The sequence below is a fragment of the Geospiza fortis genome, unplaced genomic scaffold (assembly GCF_000277835.1).
Source record: "Geospiza fortis unplaced genomic scaffold, GeoFor_1.0 scaffold2, whole genome shotgun sequence".
NCBI lineage: Eukaryota > Metazoa > Chordata > Aves > Passeriformes > Thraupidae > Geospiza > Geospiza fortis.
In genome coordinates this window covers 3,735,507-3,757,755 of record NW_005054366.1, presented here as the reverse complement: position 1 = coordinate 3,757,755, position 22,249 = coordinate 3,735,507, and the positions used below count along the sequence as shown (strand labels likewise).

At 46.3% G+C, this 22,249-nt stretch overlaps 1 protein-coding gene across 4 annotated transcripts in view; it reads left to right on the top strand.

The window, feature by feature from the left end:
* The window catches only part of MAP1A (microtubule associated protein 1A), a 41,051-nt gene extending 19,789 nt beyond the window's left edge, over positions 1-21,262 (top strand). For 3 of the 4 annotated variants that reach the window (XM_031059704.1, XM_005424257.2, XM_031059705.1), the window contains 5 exons: positions 9,410-9,492; positions 9,885-10,025; positions 10,556-19,310; positions 19,958-20,190; positions 21,097-21,262. In XM_031059704.1, the coding sequence (XP_030915564.1) occupies positions 9,410-9,492; positions 9,885-10,025; positions 10,556-19,310; positions 19,958-20,190; positions 21,097-21,252 (9,368 nt within the window). In that variant the 3' untranslated portion in view covers positions 21,253-21,262. Of the gene's footprint in view, positions 1-6,946; positions 6,966-9,409; positions 9,493-9,884; positions 10,026-10,555; positions 19,311-19,957; positions 20,191-21,096 lie in introns of those variants that run through there. The other variant, XM_031059706.1, reaches the window with a different exon arrangement.
* Positions 21,263-22,249: the final 987 nt, after the last annotated feature.

Here is a 22,249-nt window from a genome sequence, read left to right as displayed (position 1 = left end):
CAGGACTCTCTTACAAAAATTTGGCGTCTCAATAAGCAAACAGGAGGAAATCTCAGAGTTGTTTTCCTGTGTGTGCAGTCATCCCCTCTTTTATACAATTAAGTTCTCCCTACCTCAGGCAGTTTATTTGTCATATTGATCAGTTGAGGGGAAAAAAAAAAAGATAAATGGAACATATCATCATGAGCTGCTGTACCTCCAAGTCAGTCAGAGTCAGTATTACCCAGATACTTCTCAACTAAGAGAAACATGCAGTTTTCTTCAGTCTGTGCTATGCTCTTGTTGTACGAGCATGTGTTCTGGGATGCATATTCTTATAAAAATTAAGAGATAATAAGCTGTCTAACTTCTTTACTTACAGGAGTCTTCATCTCTACAACATGGAACAGGGTATCTGCCTCAGTGCCACTGGGAGTGGTTTTATGGAGCTTCTGTTTCAGGGACTGGCAGCAACTCCTAGCTGAAGTCCAGCTGACACAGGAATGGGAAGCATTAATTTGGTTTCCAAAGGGATCAGCTGTAATAAGTCTGTCAGGGCTTGGTGGAGTGAGGACACCAGATAAGAGGGTGTCTTAAGTTGTGTTCAGGTTTTCTTTCGTGGATTTATCTGGAGACATTTAAGAAGTCACAGCTTCAGCTCCTCACAGCTGGAGGCCATGTCTCTGTGCAGGGCTTCATTCCTGATTTATGTGAATGCCACACACTGTTCCTCAGCAGAAGGATACAAGGCCTACATGAGTCAGCAAAGCTGCTGCAGGGAACAGAATATTTTTGTGGCCAATCTAGCAGCTAGCAAACTAGGTAGAAGTGCTCACCTTATCAATTATCTCAGGGGTGGTATAACTTCCAGTTGCAAGGCAGTAAAAATATGAGAAATTATTTCCAAAGTGAGTACCTGCATCTTCAATTAGTGGTTCTAAAATGGTTGAGCTATCAAATTGCTCCTTAGCATAAGAGTGAGACAGTATGTGCAATTAGGGAGCAAAGAGATGGTTGCTATGGTTGACATGGTATAGAAATAGAGGTTGCCTGGGAGAGGAGCTCTGGCATGAAAATACCACAGGGAGGAGGGAAGATGGGAAGCACGGGCAAGTGGTTAGCAGAAATATCTCCTGGGATGTGGCAAGTGCCCACAACCTCCCACACCTTAAGGAATATTTCATTTCCTTCTCTTGCCCTGCTGCTGGTTCACCTTTGTAGTAAATGCCCAGGAGGCAGGCAGTCATTTCACAGAGCCTGCTCTTACCTTAAAGCATGAACAGTTCTCCTGGCTTGCAGTAACGGTATGGTAAGGTGAGTTATGAAGTATCTCCAGCATTACACATAAAAGGAAACCTGAGAACACTTTCAGATTCCTCAGCCCTCTTCATCCTGACAGATTCAGCAATGTTTCTAGAAACCAGATCTTGTTCTCCTTCACTGCTGCCTGGTCCTCCCAGAGATATTCTTCTTTCTACTGGCTGTGTTTTTTCTTTCTCTGTCAATCCTAGTATGGTTCTCAATTAATTTCACTTTTTCACTCTGTTCCTGTTGAGAATCTTTTTTCATTTGTGGAGCTGTCTTGCTGACGCTGTCTCCTTTCTTTAGCTTCTTAAACTAAGTTCTCTGATTGCAGAGTTCTGCAGCTTTTAAGGCTTTTGCTCTGCCTCTGAGCTGTTCTGAAGTTTGTGCTTTTTCTGTCCCAAATCAGATGCTCTCTTCTTTTGTGGTGTTAGTACCTCACAGCTCCTCTTACACTGAGAGAGCTGGAATGCAGCAGTGTTTGGTGGAAGCGTATCTGTGACTGGTTGTCCTGTTTGTCCTCCTGAAGACAACTGTACGGGTGTTCTGGTTGGAAGCTTGAGATAAAGCCCTCAGAGGAGCACAGAATGCGTCACCGGCTCTGCTCTGGCTCCCCTGATGCTCCTGCACATGCTGTGTGCTTCTCTGCTCAGCCCTCTGTGCTGCACTGCCAAGCTCCCTGCCAGGGCTGGGTGTAATCCCTGTCACCCTTTTGTCCAGGTACAGAACAACACAGCAGGAGACCCTTTAGTGGATGTGTGGTCATAGTATAGAGAGGGTGCTCCTCTACCTTCTACTCAGCTTCAATATAACTGGAATATGAAAAATAGTGGTCAGTATACCACATGTACCCTAAATTTCCCTCAGTCTGCAGCTGGGATATTAGCTAAAGCCAAAGCCAGTATCTGGAGATTTGCCCTTGTTAACCGGCATAAGTTGATGTGGGTGTGCTTTCAGTCCGAATACAATGCTTTGCTTCATGAAGATGTTTGAATTATCTTCCTTCTCTCTGCACACTGCTTTGTGCTTTCCTGTGCTTTGTTTATTCAGTTCCTCCAGATAAGGCACATCTCCTATTGCAAATCCACAGGACTTTCTTTCAGTAGTGCTGTGTTTTTAACTGTGTGACTTGGTATCTCAATGTGAAAAATCATCAAACACTATTTTGAAATTTTCATAAAAAATAAAAACTCATACATATAGTAATATCTTCCTGCTTAAACACCATTGACTTCCCCTTCTTTTCTAGGTGCAGTTTAAAATCCCTCATTTAATGCCCTGGCTGAATCTGTGGCCTGTTTGGTGATGGTTTCCACTGCTCCACAGGTAGCACATGGCTCTGCCCTGGCCCTCCTTGACAGGGACTCAGCACTTTGCTGAAGTTTTTTGCCTCCCAATTTTCAGATGATTTCCCTATTTCTGTTAAAAATATGTTTCCCTTTGCTGGTACACAATTAATTTCTCTGAGAAAATCACTGAAGATCCCCTTTAAGGGGATAGATTTTTTTATTTAGCCATTGACAAATAAATATTTCTCTATTTCTGCAGCGTGTTTGAAGACCTAAAAATAGAAAGTGTATGAAATAAGTCTTTACAGTAGACTTTTTTCAGACTATGAGAGGCAGAGCACTTACTGCTGGACCACAAAGCACTGTCTGAAGCCAGTTTCTCATCATTCTCAAATGCTGAATCACACTAGCAAGCTAAAACTACAGCACTTTCCCAATAATCTTACAAAAATAAGTAGCTACTGCAGCTATCACATGTTGTGTCAGGAGGGAAGGAGGCAGTGAGACAGCCCTTTTGCTGTGATCCCTAGTGATCTGCCTAAAAGCCCTTTGCTCTGCTCATCTCTGGAAAAGCAACAAAAGCTGGATGTGCCCAGGATTTCTGGGACCACTGCATTGCCTCAGGCTCTGGAAGGCAGTGGTTAGGCACCAGTGTGCACAGCAGCCACCCACCTAGGACTCAGAATGTCTCTTAGCCTTTGCTGGGGGGTTTCTACCAAGTTCTACCTGTATCCCTCACCTGGTGTCTCTCTCCTTACCTTGCCTGAGAGTCTCCTCTCATCTGGCAAAACACTGCCATTCAATGGCAAGGAGGAACAGAGTGGCACTTGTCCTGTCATTGTGATAAACACATCCAGGTATATTCCTGGGGTGGGAGAAACTGTGTTTGAGTTCCTGAGCTGGAACCACCTCATGAGGACCTGAATGGTGAATCCACAGTTGTTGGCTATGTACTGGCTGCCAAAGCAGACTTCGTGTTTATTTTGTAACTCCTGAGCATACCTCACTATCTGGCAGAGCTTCTAGGTGTCTGTCAGCCAGAGCTGGTCCCATCTGCCAGCTGTACACTGTTCAGGTTGTCTGCTAGAGGAAGGAGCTGTGTGCTCTTCAGGTGCTGGGAGTGTGACAGTGCTTCCCGCAAGGGCACATCCACTCCCTTCCCTCACTGCTGGACAGCGTGGGGCAGCCCTGCTCTGGCAGAGGAGTGGGTCCATAGCGGGGTTGGACACAGGGCTGTGTATCTGCACAGACAGGATGAGAGGCAGGACCCTGCCCAGAGTTCAGTGCAGAACCTTTTCTGCTTTTCCTCTGGCCTTTACAATCTCCCTCCCAAGGAGCTGTGGCTTGCCGTACTTGGTACAGTCCTGGAGTGCTGGTGAATGACTGTGCTGTTTCATTCTCTGAATGGACACCATTTGGGGCTGGATCCTTTTTCTTCCATTGGCACTGAAGAAACTGCCGTTGGAGACCTCACAGCCTCAGGATGAGAGAGACTGTTACTATCTCAGTGTTATTATGTAATTTCAGAGTGAAGGAAATGGCAGTCTTTCAGCTTGCAATAGCTCTGCAAATGCATACACTCTAAGAACCCTATGCATGGTTTCACTGTCTTCAGAGGTGGACTTTGTTCAGTAAACATCAGGAAGACCACATGATCCCAGGTTCAGCTCTTTGCTGAAGTGTAGCAAAAAGGTACTGAGCCATAGCAATATCTAGGATCTTCTTGTTAGAGTCTTTTCAACAGTGTCCCCTTGAAGAGGGATGTTCATGTCAGCTAAGACAGCCAGAAGTGAGGTAGAGTTGATTTTTAATCACTGTGGTTTGTGAGCCTTGATAACATTTTCAGACTCTAAAATTTCTGTATTTTTTATCAATGTATTATTGGTGTTCACTTTACAGGTAGAACCTGGCCTGATAAACCTAAATAATTTTAGGGACAAAGAAAGGGGGGAAGGGTGTGGGAAGGCCTAAGAGAGGTAATGAGGGATAAAGAATGCATCTTGGGTGGGAAGGGGCTGATTCCTATGTGGTCAGACAAGCAGTCTCCATCCTCTGGATGGCAAAGTTGTGGGAGCTCTGCAGCCCAGATTTGCACCTGCTATCAGACAGGTACACAGACTGGTAAGTGAGATCCCTGCCCTGAGTTTTCTTTTATTGGCTAAACAGTCCCACCTGACTTCTCCTCTCATCAAGATGTGCCAGTCCTTAAATCATCTTTTGGCCCCTATGTTCATTCTGATTTGTTGTACCAGTCAGAGCATCATGACTGATTTCAGCACAGTCACCTGAAAGACGACCCAGTGCTCTCGCCTAAGGCATCATTTCACAAAGGTGAGAAACTGGGTCCTGCGGCTCTGACACTTGATCTCTGATTTCAGCATGGTGAGCTGTAAGTGTGGTTCTTCCAGTCATGATTAACAGAATAAGACCTCTGAGATTTGATGGTCTGAAAGATTAAAGAAAATAACAAGCAGCATCTTGCATAGCTATCCTTGACAGCTCTTCAGACTAGCCCAGAATTTATTCTGCAGCTACAAGGGCTTTAGGTGTTTCCATTTAAAGCAGCAGAACACAAGGATCTGTGCTGTCAGCATGACCTCCTTTTCTGCCTCTACAGCCATCTGTCTGTCTGTAGGATCATCTCTCTCTCTCAAGCATCCTGTTTGTCACAGTTACCCCAGTGCACTGTCCTTTCTTCCAATCTAGCCTGACCTCCACAGAAGAGCCCTCTCTGCCTGACTGCTGAGCACTAAACCCACAGCATCTGCTCCTCTGTTCTCCCCTCTGCCTCTTTGCAGGTGCAGCCCTGAATGGTTAGTTCATATCCACTCCAGAGTCAGTGTGGCTTTGCTCTTCACTTGCTATCCTCTGCCATAAGCAAAGAAATTCTACACTCAAGGGACCATATAGTCAGAACATGTTATTTTGAAGGGACCCATAGGGATCACCAAGTCCAGCTCCCTGCTCCTCACAGGTCTAGCTAAAATTAAACCATATGACTAAGATCATCATTCAAATACCCCTTGAATGATGATGGGCTTGGTGCTGTTGGCAATTCCCCAGGGAACCTGTTCCCATGGCTGCCCACCCTCTTGGTGAAAAACATTTTCTAATGTCCAGTCTGAACTCTCTTGATGCAACTTTATTCCACTTCCTCGTGTACTAGTGCTGGTCACCAGAGAAGGGAGATCAGCAGCTTCTCCTCTGCTGCCCTTCTTGGGAATGCTGTGAACAGCAACAAGGGTACCCTCAGCTCTTCTAGTATGTGAGCTATACATAGTCTCTAAAAGAAAAAGAATTTTGACTTTTCTTCAAAGTTGGAGAGGGCTGCGCAGGGTCAGGGATCTGTGTTGAGAATGCACCTGGAGATGAGCTGTGTCCAGATATTTGTTCCAGGTAACTTGAAGACAGCAGTCTTCAGGAGCCTGGGAAGGATAGTCTTGAACTGGTCAATGGAATGGAGGGATTTTCTCATTTGCAATGCACACATTTCACTGTGATGGAGCTCTAATAATGACAAATGCCAGGAAGGGACCTGAACAGCATACTTCAAGCCACCATGTCTGCAATGTCACTCATACTGCTACACGTTCCTGGTACATGTGGTTTTTGTTAGTGAGAGGAATGATGTGCCAGGCTGTGTGTTTAAATCCTCTGTCTGTGCAGCTGCTACAACAGGCTGTATAGAGAAAGTGGCCAGCAAAGGGCTTCTCAGCCTGATAAGCACTTGGATTCACAGAGCCCTTGTCCGGGCATGGGCTGCCCCTGCCCCAACGTGGGGTGAACAAGGGCTGTGGCATGGGCTGCCTTAGGGCAATGTGTTGCTGCCTTACTCACAGTTTGCAGTTCAGCTCGGAGTTCATGTGCTGTTCTGCTTTGCCTCTGAATTTAGTTAAAAAAGAGTTTGGGGTATTGGTGTGCATGGGTCCATTGGTATGCAGGGAGTCCACGTTTCTGGAAATGGCCTATCTGTACAGCTCTGCTCCTGTATCGTCCTGAGAATCAACTGCTGCCACTGAACAGAGGGAATCTACCCCGCAGTGTGCCAGGAGCAAAGTTATGGAGGGCTGCAGTGCTTCACAGTGTCACAGAATTGGTTAACTGTAGGCTGGAAGGGACTTCTTGGGATTGTTTAGTCCAATCACATTTGTTCAAGAAGGGTAAGCAAAAGCAGATTTCCCAGGCCTGTATCCAGTTGTGTTTTTAGTATCTCTGGAAATGGATGTTCCACAACCTCTTTGTACAACCTATTTCAGTATTTGACCACTCTCATAGTAAAAACAGTGTTTTCTTGTGTTTAGATGAAATTGCCTGTGTTTTAATTTGTGCCTCACATCCTGTCACTGAGAACTACTGAGAGTGCCTATCTTCCTCTTCTTCATTCCTTCCCATCAGGTATTTATTTATTCATTTTAAAAATATCCCCCCCCCCCAACACACACACACTCAGCCTCACCTTGTAGGAAAACAATTTAGTCCCTTAATCATCCTCACAGCTCTTCACAAGACTCAGTCCTTCCCCATCTGCCAGCAACTGCTGGCCCTGGAGCTTGAGCCTTCTCTTTCTCCCCCATGTGCAGGGGACATTCCCCGCAGGGGTGAGAGGCTGCCAGCAGAATGCTAACAGCCAGGCTTTGTTCACAGCCTCAGTGGGGACAGCTCAGCTGCCTGGGCTGGGACCATGGGATGGCACTGAGAAGCAGTGTTTTCATGCCTGTTAGTGCTGCAGATGGGCCCCTTGCTTCTGCAGCTGGCCCTGTCACCAGTGCTGCCGGGCCGGCCAGCAACCCACAGGCTGGCCTTCCCCCCACAGATGGCCACGGGCCTGGAAAGACAGCCGCAGGTGGCCACGGTGATCCGCTGTGCCCAAGAGCCCTCCCTGGCATGTGGCACAAGGACGAGGCTGCTGGTGTTGGTGCTGTGCGCCACACAGTGCTCCCCAAGTGATGTGGGTAACCACTGCTAAAATTATGTCTGGGGTGTGCAGGCACCAAGGTGGCAGAGGCTGTGTCACTTTATCCCAGTAGTAATGTTGACAAATGGGGGCAGATCACTTCTCTTCTGGATGCCCCAAGCAGCAGGACTGGAGATCCTGGCATGGGGGAGCTGTGTGGATGCTGCACTATGGATCCATGAGGATCCAGGGTGCTCCTTGTCAGCTCTTCTGGGACATCAGCAATGCCTTCACAATCATCATTGCCTCAAGGATTACTGGGGTTTTGTTTCTTCTGGCTGCACAGAATGCCCCAGGCCCAATTTCCTGGGCCCTCCTCACCTGTGCCTCCTCCCACCCTCCCATGCTGCTCCCCATGGCTCACTTGCAATATCCCTTTTGGGCATAGGAACTTGCTTCCCAGCATCTCCAGCCATTCCACATGAAGTGCCAGAAATGCCACTGAACTCAATGCATTTTGCACAGCGATGGTTTGGTTTTAGTCTGGAGGGGCGATTTTTATCCAAACTGAAAGACAAGTTCAGAAAGCAGCTAGAGATGCTGAGTACAAATAATTCTGCTGAGAGCTTGGCTCTCTTTGGGCTGAAAGCTACCTTCTGGGCTTATCTGTCTGATTAATCGCTAGTAAAACATTCCAGTAAAGTGAGTTTGATTTAAAGCTATGCTGAATATTGACCTTCCATCCTTCCAATCCTTTCCATCCTTCCACCAGATTGATAGAGCTATTTTAGAAGAACTGAGATCTGCCTAGAAAGAGGCAATGGGAGGTGGTGGAGGGTGGAAGAAACATTGTCAGAAAGCATCAGTTGTCTGAAAGATGCAAAATAAAAATAGTTGTTAATTTTCAGTGAAGATCTATGGACCTCCAGTCTATATGAGGGATTAAAACCTATGAAAGTCTTAAACCCTATAAATTATATATTCCAACAGTTAAGTTCTAAGTGTCTGGCTTTTTGAGTGGATGAAATGTCCAGAGGTAGGTATTAGCAAAGACTGTAATCAAAAAAAGGTTCCGTGCTGCCTGCAGTGACCAGGGAAGTGCTGCAGGAAGGTGCTGTATGCTGTCCTGCATCCCAGAGCTGTCTGATGTGGGCATACAGCAGTGGCTCTGGTCCTGGCTGTCAGTGTGGCAGACACTCATTACCCTACTGTCTAATAATTTAATAGGGCCCTGGAATTATGGTAACATTTTGCCAAATATCTGTACAATGCCCATATTGCTTTTTTGCATTCCCAGGATCTTGTTTGCTCTTTGGCTTCTCTTTTTTTTTCCTCTAAATATATAGAGACAGCAGAGTCCTGTCTTGTTTCCTATTTGTGCCTCTGACAGAAGAATGAGAATTCTTGTTGTCTAGGTACTTCCCATAGCAGCAGTTTAGGAGTGCACCATTAAAGAAAAAAACTGTTATGAATGAGTGGAGACTTGTGACCAGTGCTGTGCCACTCCAGCGAGAGCTGAGTTGGCACCCACTGACTGGCTCACAGAGCCCTGTACTGGCTAGGGTTTGGACAGTGCCAGAGACACCTCTCTGTGGTAGCTGTGATGAGGCAAGGCACTTCTGTCTGGAAGGGGATCATTTGTCTGCGCCAGTGTTTACAGACACAGCCATCTGGCACAGGCAGGCAGCTCAAGGTACCTGGTTCTGTGGACTTCAGAATATGCTGGAGCTGAGCGCGCTGATCCAGAAGAAGGATTTCTTTCCTTGTTGTTGAAAAGAGTTTGTTCTGTTTTATGAGACTTGGGTATCAAACTGGGTCTTGAATGCAAACTGAAGCCTTGCAATCAAACCCATGCTGAAGCGGAACTTTTGAGACTAAAATATCATTAGCTGGATGCTGTCTCATCAGCCTCTCTCATCCTGTCTAATCCTTTTTCTTTCCTCAGGCCAAAGAACTCTCCATCACCGGAGTGACACCCTGGACACGGTGATCCTGGTAAATCCTAATGTGGACAGTGTCGTGTCCGAGGTAAGGACCAGATGTGCCATCACGTTCTCTCCACATCAGCTCTCCTGGCCTTGATTGACATGGAGGTCATGATTATCACACTTTGTACCTTCTGGAGAGTGCAAACCTGCTGCCAGTCTGCTGCAAGGTGTGGTGAAAAGGCCAGGTGTTCTGTCTTGCCAGTAATCAGGATATACACAGTAACTCTGGTGTGACATGGAGCAGTGTTGGGCAGACAGTAGCAGTGTCTTCCCTCTTCAGTAAGCAACTTCCTTGTATGTAGAAAATGTAGGGTTTGGCGATTTGTGAATAACGTGAGTTATCGCCTGTCATGGGATTGGGATTCTGGGTGCTGGTGTGGAGTACAGGTGAATTCTAATGGCAGCCCTCTGTGTCATCTCCTGTCTGAATAGGTCCGCTCACTTGTGTGTGATTCATCAGCCCACAAACTACTGATCCTCTGTGGTCAGAGCTCAGACCAGGAAGGAGACTTGGTCCTGCAGACGGGGACCTTCACTTACCAGAAGTTTGCTGAGATACTTTCAGATCCGGAGGTGAGTGTGAGCCGTAATCCAGCACATCCCCTCCTGTTCAGAGTGCACGGTAGAATAATGCAGCCTGTGCCCTCCTTCAGGGTAATCTTCAGGCAGATTTGCAGACAGATGGATTTGCAATCCAGCAAAAAATTGCATACTAAAAATAATTCATGTTATTGTCTTGGGAATCTTGCTTTAACTCTCTGTCTTAAGTTTTCCAAGGTGCCGGCATGGGTGATTCCTTTAAGTGTTCAGCTTGAAATAACCTTCCAGACTCTGCAGGGGACAAACACCCAAAATTTCTTAAAATGGGTCTTAACATAACTGTGGGCAGTTTCCAAAAACATTAAGAATATCAAAAGACAGCATGGCTCTATGCATTGATTTTCCATGGGCTTTCAAACTATTTCATGTACACCCAATGTTTCCCATTGGTAAAGTGCTCATGGTACCTTCAGTATTTCTGCATTAACTGGCTGCATTTTTTAAGTGCTGTATAGGTCTCAAAGCTCTATTTGACCTTTATTTGTCTGTGTTTATCTCATTAGGTCATCCAGATTCTCAGCAACTCTGATTCAGATACCAAAGCCTCTCTTACTGTGTCGTGCGTGGGAGAAGGAGCCTGGAGCAACCTTGGGCATCCTCGATTTCAGGACATTATTAATCTGAAACTGAATCCTGATCCAGTTCTGCCAGAAATGGATGGGGTGTCTGAATTTGCAGAATATGTCTCTGAGACAGTTGATGTACCGTCTCCATTTGATCTCCTGGAGCCACCCACCTCAGGGGGTTTTCTGAAGCTTTCTAAGCCCTGCTGCTACATATTCCCTGGGGGAAGAGGTGATTCTGCTCTCTTTGCTGTCAATGGGTTTAACATCCTTGTGGATGGTGGCTCTGAAAGGAAATCATGTTTCTGGAAGCTGGTAAGGCACCTGGATAGGATTGACTCAATCCTGCTCACGCACATTGGTGCAGACAACCTGCCTGGCATCAATGGGTTGCTGCAAAGGAAAGTTGCTGAGCAAGAGGAGGAACAATCCCAGGGCTCTACCAACTACAGTGACTGGATGAAAAACCTAATTTCTCCTGAGCTAGGGGTGGTTTTTTTTAATGTTCCTGAAAAGCTGAAGATGCCTGAAGCCTCCATGAAAGTAAAGAGAAGCATCGAAGAAGCATGCATGACACTGCAGTATCTCAACAGACTGGGCATTAAATCAGAGCCGCTCTACAGGGTGGTGAGCAGCACCATCGAGCCCATCACACTCTTCCACAAAATGGGAGTGGGTAAGCTGGACATGTATATACTGAACCCTGTCAAGGACAGTAAAGAAATGCAGTTTCTAATGCAGAAATGGGCTGGCAATAGTAAAGCAAAGACTGGCATCATTCTTGCAAGTGGAAAAGAAGGTGAAATTTCTGTTCCCTATCTCACATCTATCACAGCCCTAGTGGTATGGCTACCAGCCAGCCCAACTGAGAAAATTGTAAGAGTTTTGTTTCCTGGAAATGCTCCTCAAAATAAGATATTGGAAGGTCTTGAGAAACTCAAGCACCTTGATTTTCTGAGGTACCCAGTGGCTACTCAGAAAGATATCACCTCTGGAATACCTCCACCTGTGCTGAAGCAGACCAAAATTAAACAAAGAACTGACAGTAAAGAGAGTCTTAAGTCTTCCCCCAAGCCATCTGTGACAAAGCAAGTCAAGAAGGAAGAAGCAGTTGAGGAGGGGATTAAGGAAGTAAAACCAGAAGTTGTAAAGGATGCTAAAGTTGAAAAAAAGGTTAAGGAACACACAGAGAAAGTTCCTGAGAAACCTGTTAAACATGAAAAGATAAAGACAGAAACAAGTGATGCTCTCAAAGCTGAGAAAAGAAAATTGGCAAAAGACAAGGTTGGAAAAAAGCATCTCAAAGAGAAAGTATCCAAACTAGAGGAGAAGAAAGACAAAGAAAAGAAAGAGATTAAGAAGGAGAAAAAGGACTTAAAAAAAGATGATGGAAAGAAAGAAGAGAAAAAAGATTCAAAGAAAGATGATAAAAAGAAAGAAAACAAACCAGAGCTCAAAAAAATTCCTAAACCAGACTTGAAACCATTTACCCCAGAAGTAAGAAAAACACTGTATAAGGCAAAACTTCCAGGCAGACTCAAAACTGAGAAGATCAAAGTAAAACCTGAAAAAGAATCTGAAAAGGTACCTGCTGACCTTAAGACATTACCAGTGGAGAAGGCACCTGTACAAGTGGATCCAGGAGAGACGTCCATGGTGGAACAGAGGTTAGTCCTGTCTTCACCGGAAGATCTTACAAAGGACTTTGAGGAACTGAAGCATGAGGAGAAAGGGGCCTTGCAGTTGACTCAAGAACAATCTGATATGGAGGTTAGTGATAAGATTATGGGAGCACCTGAAGCAGAGATAAGAGACTCTGTTGATATGACTGGTCAGAGTAACCTTGAAGTGGATCTGATTTTAAAAAGAAAGACCCCTGACCAGGGAGTAACTACTACTGATATGGAAAACGAATCATCAGCAGAGGAAATGGCAGTCCATCAGTGGGAGCTGAGGGGAGGTCCTGCTCAAAAAATAGAGGATGAAAGAAAAACAGTAGATGAAAACCATGACATAAAGTACTGGGGGGGAAAAGCTGAGCAGGGCAAGGACATTCAGGTGTTTCCTGACAAAGAACACCTGCCATCACATACAGACCTCTTGGCAAAAGGTGCTCAGCCACCAGTGTTCAGAGAGGAAGAAAAGGAGGAAGAGGAGAAAATCTCTTTGGACAGAAAACAGAGGGAAGCAGAAACTTGCGAAAAGTATATTGAGGGGACACAGGTACAGGAAGAGGATGAGAAGGAAAAGAGAGAAGATGTGATAGAAAAGGCAGAACTGGAAGAAAAGGAAGAACAGCACATGAAAGCAGAGGAGAAAGTGGAGAAGAATAGAGAATTCTGTAGGCTGAATCAGGATGATAGGGAGGACAAACTGTTTACTATTACAGAGAAGGAAAGAGAATTTAGTTTCATGGATGAGAAAACCAAGTTACTTGAAAAGGACATAACAAAGGAAGAGTCATATCTGAGCAGCCTGCCAGTCCCACCAGGAGCAACAGCAGAACATGTTTCTTACATCCAAGATGAAACTATCCCCGGCTACTCAGAAACAGAGCAGACCATTTCTGATGAAGAAATACATGATGAACAGGAGGAAAGGATCCCGCACTTGAAGTATGATGTCAATGCCTATAACATTTCTGTTCCTGACCATCCAGGCTCTTTTGAAGCAGTACATGGAATACAGGCCATGCCTCCTGCTGACCTTTCAGCCAAGGGCTATGCTGGGCAGGAGTCTGAAATCCTGGCATATCCTACAAACATTGTGGCAGCACCTCTAGCTGAGGAGGAACACATATCTTCTGCTACCTCCATTACTGAATGTGACAAGCTTTCATCTTTTGCAACATCAGTAGCAGAGGATCAATCTGTTGCATCCATAACAGCACCACAAACGGAAGAGACTGGGAAAAGCTCTTTACTTCTGGACACAGGAAACAGTATGCCCTCTTCTCGGACTGAAGCAACCCAAGGTCTTGACTACGTTCCCTCTGCTGGCACCATTTCTCCCACATCATCCTTGGAGGAAGACAAATGCTTTAAATCTCCACCCCCTGAAGATTTCCATGCATTAGCAGAAGGAGAGAGGAAAGTGGAAACTCCAAAAAAGGACCGTCATGAGGAGGCAGAAGATGAAGAAGATGAAGAAGATGGAACTCCAAATATTGAGATGCCTGAGAAACTCAGAGGGCATTACAGTGCCCCTGTGTTTGTTCCTCAAGGATGCCCCGATAATGTGATAATCAGTGTTCCCACACAGGTGATGCCTTTGTCCACTGAGGAAGCACCATTTTCCCAGGCTGACTCTGCAGAGGCTGAAGAACGATGCACAAGTCCCGATGACAGCACAGTCAAAATGGCCTCTCCCACTCCCTCTGGCCCCACCAGTGCAGGGCACACACCCTTCCACCAGTCTCCAGTGGAGGAAAAGCTGGAAACAGTAGATTCAGATCTATTTGAAAAACAAACGGATGCTGCTGCCAAGAAACTGGAAGGCCAAAGTTCTGTTGTGGTGAAGGCAGCCAAGGGTGAACCTCTCAGAGAAGACGAGGCATCTGTGGCTAAATCCAGACATGAAAGAGAAGTGCCTGGACCTGTGCAGCATGAACAGGTTTTGAGCAGTGATGTTCCAGTGTCTCCTGAGGAGGAGGTGCAGGAAGAACCAGTGAGGAGGGAGGAGCTGCCCTGGCTCTCTTACCACAAGCAGGACACAGTGGTGATCGGGGAGCACGAGCAGCCTCCAAGCACGAAACCAGAAAAAGAGCAAGGAACTGAAACCATGACAGAAGGTTTGATGGGATTTCCAAAACACTTGTCCTTTGAGCCATTTGCAACCACAGGAACTTCTCTAGGAAATGTGGATCTTCCACAGTTCACAAGCCAAAGCAAATCTAAAAATGACAAATCTTTGCAATTTTCACCAGATGGCATCAAATCACCTTCTTTTACAGAAGAATGGTTTGGTAAAGAAAAATCCTCAGATATTTCTGAGACAATTACTACTGAAGAAGGAAAACTGCTGTATTTAACAGGAGACACGTCAGAAGAAGAGAAATCTTCTCATGCTTCTATTGAAGATATTTCCCCAGAAGAGATTAAATCCATTTCTCTCACTGAGAGTTCCAGCAGGAAAATCTCTTCAGATGTTTTTATTAAGGGAATTTCTCCAGAGGATATCAAAGCTCTTAGTTTCACAGAAGAGATATCTGCAAAAGAAAAAACTGTGTCCAAGTGCACTGACAAATTCTCTTCAGAAGCTGTGAAATCCACATGTTTCATCGACCAGAGCCCAGCCACATATGAAAAATCACTGGAAATTTCTGCCAAAGAACTGAAAGAAGCATCAAAATCTTCTCCTTGCCCAGAAAGTAGTTCAGTTAAAGGCACATCACCCAGAGATTCTTCAACTGAAGAAATGTCTCCAGATGACAGCAGTTTATTTTCTGCATCAGAAAAGAGCCTGTTGAGGGGAAGAAATGCAGGCTTGGACTCTCAGGAAGTATCTCCAGATGCAAAGAGCTTACATTTTACAGAATCTAGCCCAAGTGAAGATAAAACATGTTCACACATTTCTACTGAAGACATAAAATCTTGCAGGTTCAAGGAAGCTCAAGAAAAAAAATCTCCAGAAATGGATAAGTTTTGCATGAAAGATTTAAGTTATGAGAAGAAAGTGTGGTTTCCAGAAGAGGTAGAAGAAGTCCCTGTTCAGGGAAGCCGGCAGAGATATGACAAAGAGAGGGAGTGTACATTCTTGGATGAGGTACCAGAATTTGAAACAAAAGCCCTTCCTAAACTGGGAAAGGAGGAGAACCTGTGTCCTGCCTTGCCTGGCAGCCATACCTGGAGAGAGGCAGAGAGGGAAGCGTGGGGTTCTGCCTTTGGCTATCTTGAGGAAGGGAGAGACAGTGGGAGAGGAGAGCAATTACCCAATAAGGAGGATGAGGAGCTTCACCATGCTGAAGACAAACCCATGCTACTGCAAGCAGAAACTGAATGTTTAAAGATGGAGTCATTTGACTACAAAGAAGACACACAGAAGGGTGCCCAACCTATGTCAGAAACAAAGAAAGTGGATGTGATTCCTGCTGTCCCAGAAAGAGCACAAAGGGAAGGTTCTCCTCTGTCTCCTCAGTATATCCCTGGCGAGGAAAATCAGGCCAAAGCTTTAACTGGAAACAAAGAAAGTCAAGGATCGTTGTTGACCTCTAAACAAGATTGCTCCTGCTTAGACAATGAGAAGAAAGCTGTCCTAGATATCTATGCGAAGTCACTAGACCAAGTTCTGACATCTCCCCTGTCTGCAGTGAGAAAGGAGACAGAGGCACCTCCAGGAGCAGAGAGGCCCTGCAAGTTAGATCAGTGCAAGCCACCTTTATGGGAGGATGTCCCATCAAAGGCATCTGAAAAGAAATTAGACATCAGTGATTTGTATCAGGAAATAGATTGCAAATACAAGTCAGATAGCAGGCAAGAGGATGACTGCAAATCCACTGAGGGACTGTATGACTCTACAGGAAGAAAAGAGCAGAGAGCAGCAGCATCTACTCTGTTGCAATCTACAAGAGCAGCAGAATGTACTGCAGAGTCCACAAAAGGGAGTGCTGAGCTGTCAGGGCAGTGTGCACACTCCCCTCCAGCACAAGGCCCAGGTCAAAAAAGTAGTGATGCTGTTGGCTGTGCTGGGGCTGTGGGTGCTACCATCCGAGAGGTGTACCCTCCAGAGACCTATTCCAGGAGTTCCCCTGAGCCTTATTCCTATGAGGAAGGGGTCTGCACACAGAGAGATGATGACACTTCCACAAGACAAGAACCAGAAGAAAGAGAACCAACTCCCTACCCTGAAGAAAGAAGTTTCAAGTATGCTGACATCTATGAGAAGATAATTGTGTCTGGAGTGGGACCCTCTCCCTTCACAGCCATGGGTGCACACAGCCCAGGTCACACTGACAAGGTGCCAGTGACAGCACTGAACTCTCAAAAAGGTCAAAATATTCATGTGTCTGCAAAGGAAGAAGAGTCCTGCCTTTATACCTCTGCTGAGAAGGAGCTGTCATCTCCAGCATCCCCTAAGGATAAAGCAGATTCAATCTTTGACTATAGAGACATCCATGAAAGATATTTGCCCTTATCTGAAACGGGGAAGCCTAGGACATCAGAAGGACAGGAAAAACTAAATGTGTCTTCGGCTTTACCAGGAGAACTGGATTCTGCACTGCATCCATCATCTGCGAGCGCAGCATTTGCCTCTCCCACCGTCACAGCTGACACCTTTTATCAAGGGAAATCATCCGCCTATATTGATGCTGGTTGTCCAGATGAGAATATAATTTTGTCTAGCCAGGAGCAGGTATCTTTGTCCCTGAAATCTGAAATCCCAAATCCCAAAGATACATACTATGAGAAAGCAGGTCGAGGGGAAGAAAGTGCAAGTGACTCAGAGCTAGAAAAAGGTGCTAAGGAGAAGTCTGAAAAGGAATCTAAACTGCACAGCCCTGCTGAAGCTGCAGGCACCGTCTATACACGCATGTCAGCCATCAGCAACTTCCCTGTCTCAGACCCCTTCCTGCAGAGCAAATGTCAGGAGCCCCTTTCACCCAGCTCCGCTGCCTCTTCTCCCTCTGGTCCAGGCTGGCAAGAGAAATATGAAAGTAGGATGGCTGCATCAGCTGCTGTTGTGGAGACATATGTTGCTGGTTACAGTGACATGCCAGACACGGACAGAGATGAGCAAACTTCAGAAATGTGCCATGATTCTTCACAAAAGATAGAGGTTGCTGAAAAATCCACAAAAGAATCCCATTTCTGGGTAGCAGATTATCCAAGTGCAGCAGTGGCCTCTGAGTGCCAAGAGCAAGCCACATACCTGAAATCTGCTTCCACGAAACAAACAGAAGTATATGAACAGGGCCCAAGGGTAGAGAGCAGAGGGATGGATAGCTCTTCTGGATTTGAAACAGCCAGCACATTTAGACATAAGCAAACCTCAGCAAGCCATTTAGGGGATATTTCTCTTTCTTTAGAGTCTCCTTGTGCTTTGCTGTCAGCCCAGGGAAACAAAGATGAGTACTTGGAGGTTTCTGAGAAAATCAGCAGCCTTGACTCATCTTTTCCTAAATTCTCACCGCTGAGTCCATATGAAGAAGACAAGGTGTTCTCCAAAGGTCTGGAGAAAGAGTCTGTGACCCAGCAGCAGCTGAAAGATGACTCTTCTAGCCTGTCAGAGGAACCCTCATCTGAGGCCACCACTCCTGTGATACTGACTACAGCAGAAAGTTTCTATTCCCATATGCTTTCCACATCCACAGGTGCAGGAGTGGAATCAGGTACCAGGAGTGCTTGGGATGTGTCTCCACTGGTTCCAGATAATGCTGTGAAAATACATACAGCTGAAACCAAAGACTTTGTCTTTGCTGAAGAACATGGGTCTCCATTTCCCTGTGGCATGAGTGACCACACCTTGCCACGCAGAAAAGAGTGCCAGGCGTCAGAGCCCACACCATTCTGTGCAGAGCAAGAGCAGCAGCACTGTGGTAGCAGCCCAGAGCAGAAGGCACCATTTGCAGAACAGCCATTGCCACTGAGATCTTTCCCTGATGTGTTGACCTCATTTTCTCATCATCAGTACAAAGATGAAACCACAGCTAATGGTCCAACAGAGGTGAGCACTAGTCTGCCAGCTTTCCAAAGCACACACCATGCAGCAGAGGCAAAAGATGAAAAAACATGTCCTGATTCTGACAGCAGCTTTTCTCCATGCGCGGGCAAAGAGGAAACAGAGAGGCAAAGCCGTCCTTCCTCTCTGATGTCCCCTGAAAACAGTTTCCAGCCATTTTTCCCAGATGTGCAGAGGGGTGAAAAAGCAGAGGACTGTGGAGATGCTTCCCATGACATGGAGACCCATTTAGGAGGCAGTTCTGATTGTGGACAGAAATTTTCCTCATGTGAATACAAGCAGAGAAAGGGAGAGCTCTCTCCCTCATTCATCAACCCGAGCCCCCATGAGCTCTCTGAAGACAGTGACCTCTCAGAGGAGGAGGGTCACCCTTCAGTGCAGGGGAGACCACCCCACACTGGGAGCAGTCCTATGCAAAGTGCCACAGTGGAGGAGACCCCTCCAACATCAGTGAGTGATTCTGGAACCTCCCAGTCAGACTCCGACGTCCCTCCTGAGACTGAAGAATGTCCATCCATCACAGCAGATGCCAACATGGACTCAGATGAAGATGCTGATTTCCTCCCAGTGGACAAAGCTGTGGGGAATGCTCATCATGCCAGTTCTAGGTCCAGCCATGATCCTCAGCCTGTTCCAATGGTAGATCCCCATCCCCACCCTCCTCACCCTGATGTCTGCATGGTAGACCCTGATATGTTGTTAAATGAGCAAAGCATGAGCAGAACTGATAAAATTTCCAAGAAAGACATAAAAGAAAAGAACAAAGGTGTGAGGAAGCCTTTGAGCAAACCCAAATCTTCCTCGCCTGCCCGAAAATTAGATGTGAAAGGGAAACGATCACCCACTCCTGTGAAACAGTCAGCAGACAAATCTCCAAAATCTGTCACTGCCAAAAAAGAAAGAGATGGAGGAGAAAAGCCCAAACCACGCAGTGCGCTGATGCCAGAGGATGAGTTATCCCGGAGTAGTCACAGCAACACTGGCAAGAACCTTGTTAATGGCATCAAAACAAATCCCGGTAAGAAATCCTTTCTGAAAAATGCATTATCTCTATAGGTCCAACACAGAGAAAAGCACTAGGTTAAACACAGCAGAACAGAGAACAGATCTTCAGGCATAAAAAGTTACAAGCAGCGATAAGGTTGGGATGTACAAAAGGTTGATATGAAAGTGCAATAGAGTCCTAGGAGCAGCAGCGATTCACAGGGATGGCAGGAAGCCAGGATGGACCTTCCAGAAAGAGTACTGTAATACCCTAGGATAGCATACATAGGCCACCAGAATGGGGGAGGGGGTGTGTCTGTGTGTTTAAGCAAATGCAGGTTATTGACAAAAATCAGGACTAAATATTAATTGGGATGACAACTCTGCAAAAGTTAATAATGGAGATTTTTGGTTCCCTTCCCCAGAAAAAAGCTTCTGATCCTAAAGCTTTCCAATCCCTCCCCCCAGAAAATAGCAGAACTCCCTTTCCCACCCAAGACCTGTCACAGCACTGGCCCAGAAATGCACCCAGGTCACCTCTGAGCAGCAGAGCATGGATAAGTCTCAACTTCACTGCTGCAATGGAAAAGTCTTTCTGGAATCCAAGTCCTTCTGTGTTACTCTGAGTGTTTGTCCCTTGCAGAAGGGTTTCGATAGCCTCTTGTTTCCTGTTTTCCAAAGCTTCCAGTAGTCCTAAGAGCAGTTTGTCGGTGCCTATGGGTCCACCTGTCTACGTGGACTTGGCCTACATCCCCAACCACTGCAGTGGGAAGAACACAGATCCAGAGTTCTTCAAGCGGGTTCGAGCATCTTATTATGTTGTGAGTGGGAATGATGCAGCTAACGGAGAGCCAAGCCGTGCAGTGCTCGATGCACTTCTGGAAGGGAAGTCTCAGTGGGGAGAGAACCTGCAGGTAGGTCATGGAAATGCAAAGCGCTGTGTCACGCTTTTGATGTCACAAGTGCTCAGAAGAAGATGGGTATCACATACCCAAGGGAGTACACTGAGAGGAAGCAAATGGTACTGGGCATATCCTGTTTTGCAGTCTCAGCAGAGTAATTGCTTGTACTGATGAGGAGGAGGACACCTGCAAAATGGTATGAATAGAAGCAGATATGTCCTCTTTTCCGCATCCTCCTGAGGGGAGGAAGCATTGAGATATCATACACTCATCCTTACCTACTGCGCCTATCCTCAAGCAAAATCAAACACCAACACAAACTGAATTTTCATCAGTGTCCCACAGCCAGTGGCATCTCTTGCTAGCCTGGCTTGCTGAAGATTTTTCTGACATCAACTTACTAACAGAGCATTTAAACAAGAATGTTCTGTAACACAGTTCTTGTTCAGGCAGGCTTGCAGGACACCCCAGGTGGGCACTCCTGAAGACACGTACAGAAAGGTATAAATGTTCTTCCAGATGAAGCAGCCTCATATTTCAAGGTCCCTGAGTTGCACACTGGGTCAATGGGCAGATAGTGTCCATTAAGAGTGACACTGCCAGTATTGTTCCTTTTCACACTGAAGGATCTTTCTGAGGCTGTTTCTGGAGCTCCAGAACTCTCCTCTGCACTGCAGCCATTCTCATCATTATGGTGTCAGTGCTGCCAGTTTGTAGCCAGTTCAGAGCCCCATTGTGCTGGTACTGTATAAAATAAAGCTCTGCCTCAGAACCCGACATCTGAAAGACACTAAATAGAACAAGCAGTACCAAGGGTACAGTGTTCCAAAATTAACAAGAAATTTTAGCCTCAGCTCCTACGGGCATTCTCTGTCACTGCTGTTGTTCTCAATCATCTCTGCTGCTTTCTTTTCCCAGGTGACATTGATCCCAACACACGATACTGAGGTAACACGAGAATGGTATCAACAGACCCATGAGAAACAGCAGGAGCTAAACATCATGGTACTGGCAAGCAGCAGCACTGTTGTGATGCAGGACGAATCTTTTCCAGCCTGTAAGATTGAATTCTAGATCTTCCACATTTTGTGTTCATCCATTGATTCTTCAGTCACCGATGCAACATGAGAGACACCATCTAATCACAGTCCAGTTCTTCTCTGGTTTAGTCCTCTACATGGTTCCCATTTGTCAGGCAATCGGGTATCCATCTTGCTCAGCACTGGATGCCGTGAGGAAGAAGAGCAGGGCTCTGTAATTTTCTGGACTGAGCTAAGAGTTTGTGCAAGAGCAGTTGCAGGCCAGGGGCACTTTCACCTTCCCTGCTTTATTCTGCTGCCTGTACAGTTTCTGTAGACTATCTTGGCTGCCTTGCTGCTGTGAGAGCTTGTTCTACTCTCTTCCTGGCTGCCTTGCCATTTAACCTGTAGCACCATGAATCTCACCTTTCTGGTGAGGGCTGAAGTGCTGCTGCTGCATGCAGAGTGCATGGGAGGCAGGGGGCAGAGGTGAAATCTAACTTGCAAAGAAATTGCACCAGGGAGATGAGGGAAGACAAAACCCTCTGAACTGTAATGTGAAGGTCATTCTTCCACCTCCCCTCCTGAGCATACAGGAGGTGTTCTGAGCAAGGGGACCTGTGCTCCAACTAGGCACGACCACATGCCAGCTTGGCAAATTTCTGTCCCAAGTACTCACCTGTGGCATCCTGCAGCACCTGTTTGCTGTGCTCAGGGAGCTGGGATGAAGGATTATGGCAGCGGGAGGGGAGGGTTCAGCACATTCCTAACCTGCTAACTTGAGCTTCGCACACACAGCAGCCAACTGACTCCTGCACACCAGCTGTGTGGCAGGAGGCGGCACAGAGAGGCTGTGGCCTAAACAGTTACACACAAAGAGCATCCAAACGCACAACTACAGCCCCCTCAACAGCAGAAGGGCTGGGAAAACCTTGGCCACGCTTGGCCCGGGATGTACAAGAAAACCTCCCTCTCCCTAAACCAAAGGTTCTGGAGGACGGTGGCGAGGCAGCTGAGGGGCACACAGGCCATGCTGGGGGAGGCTGGTGCCC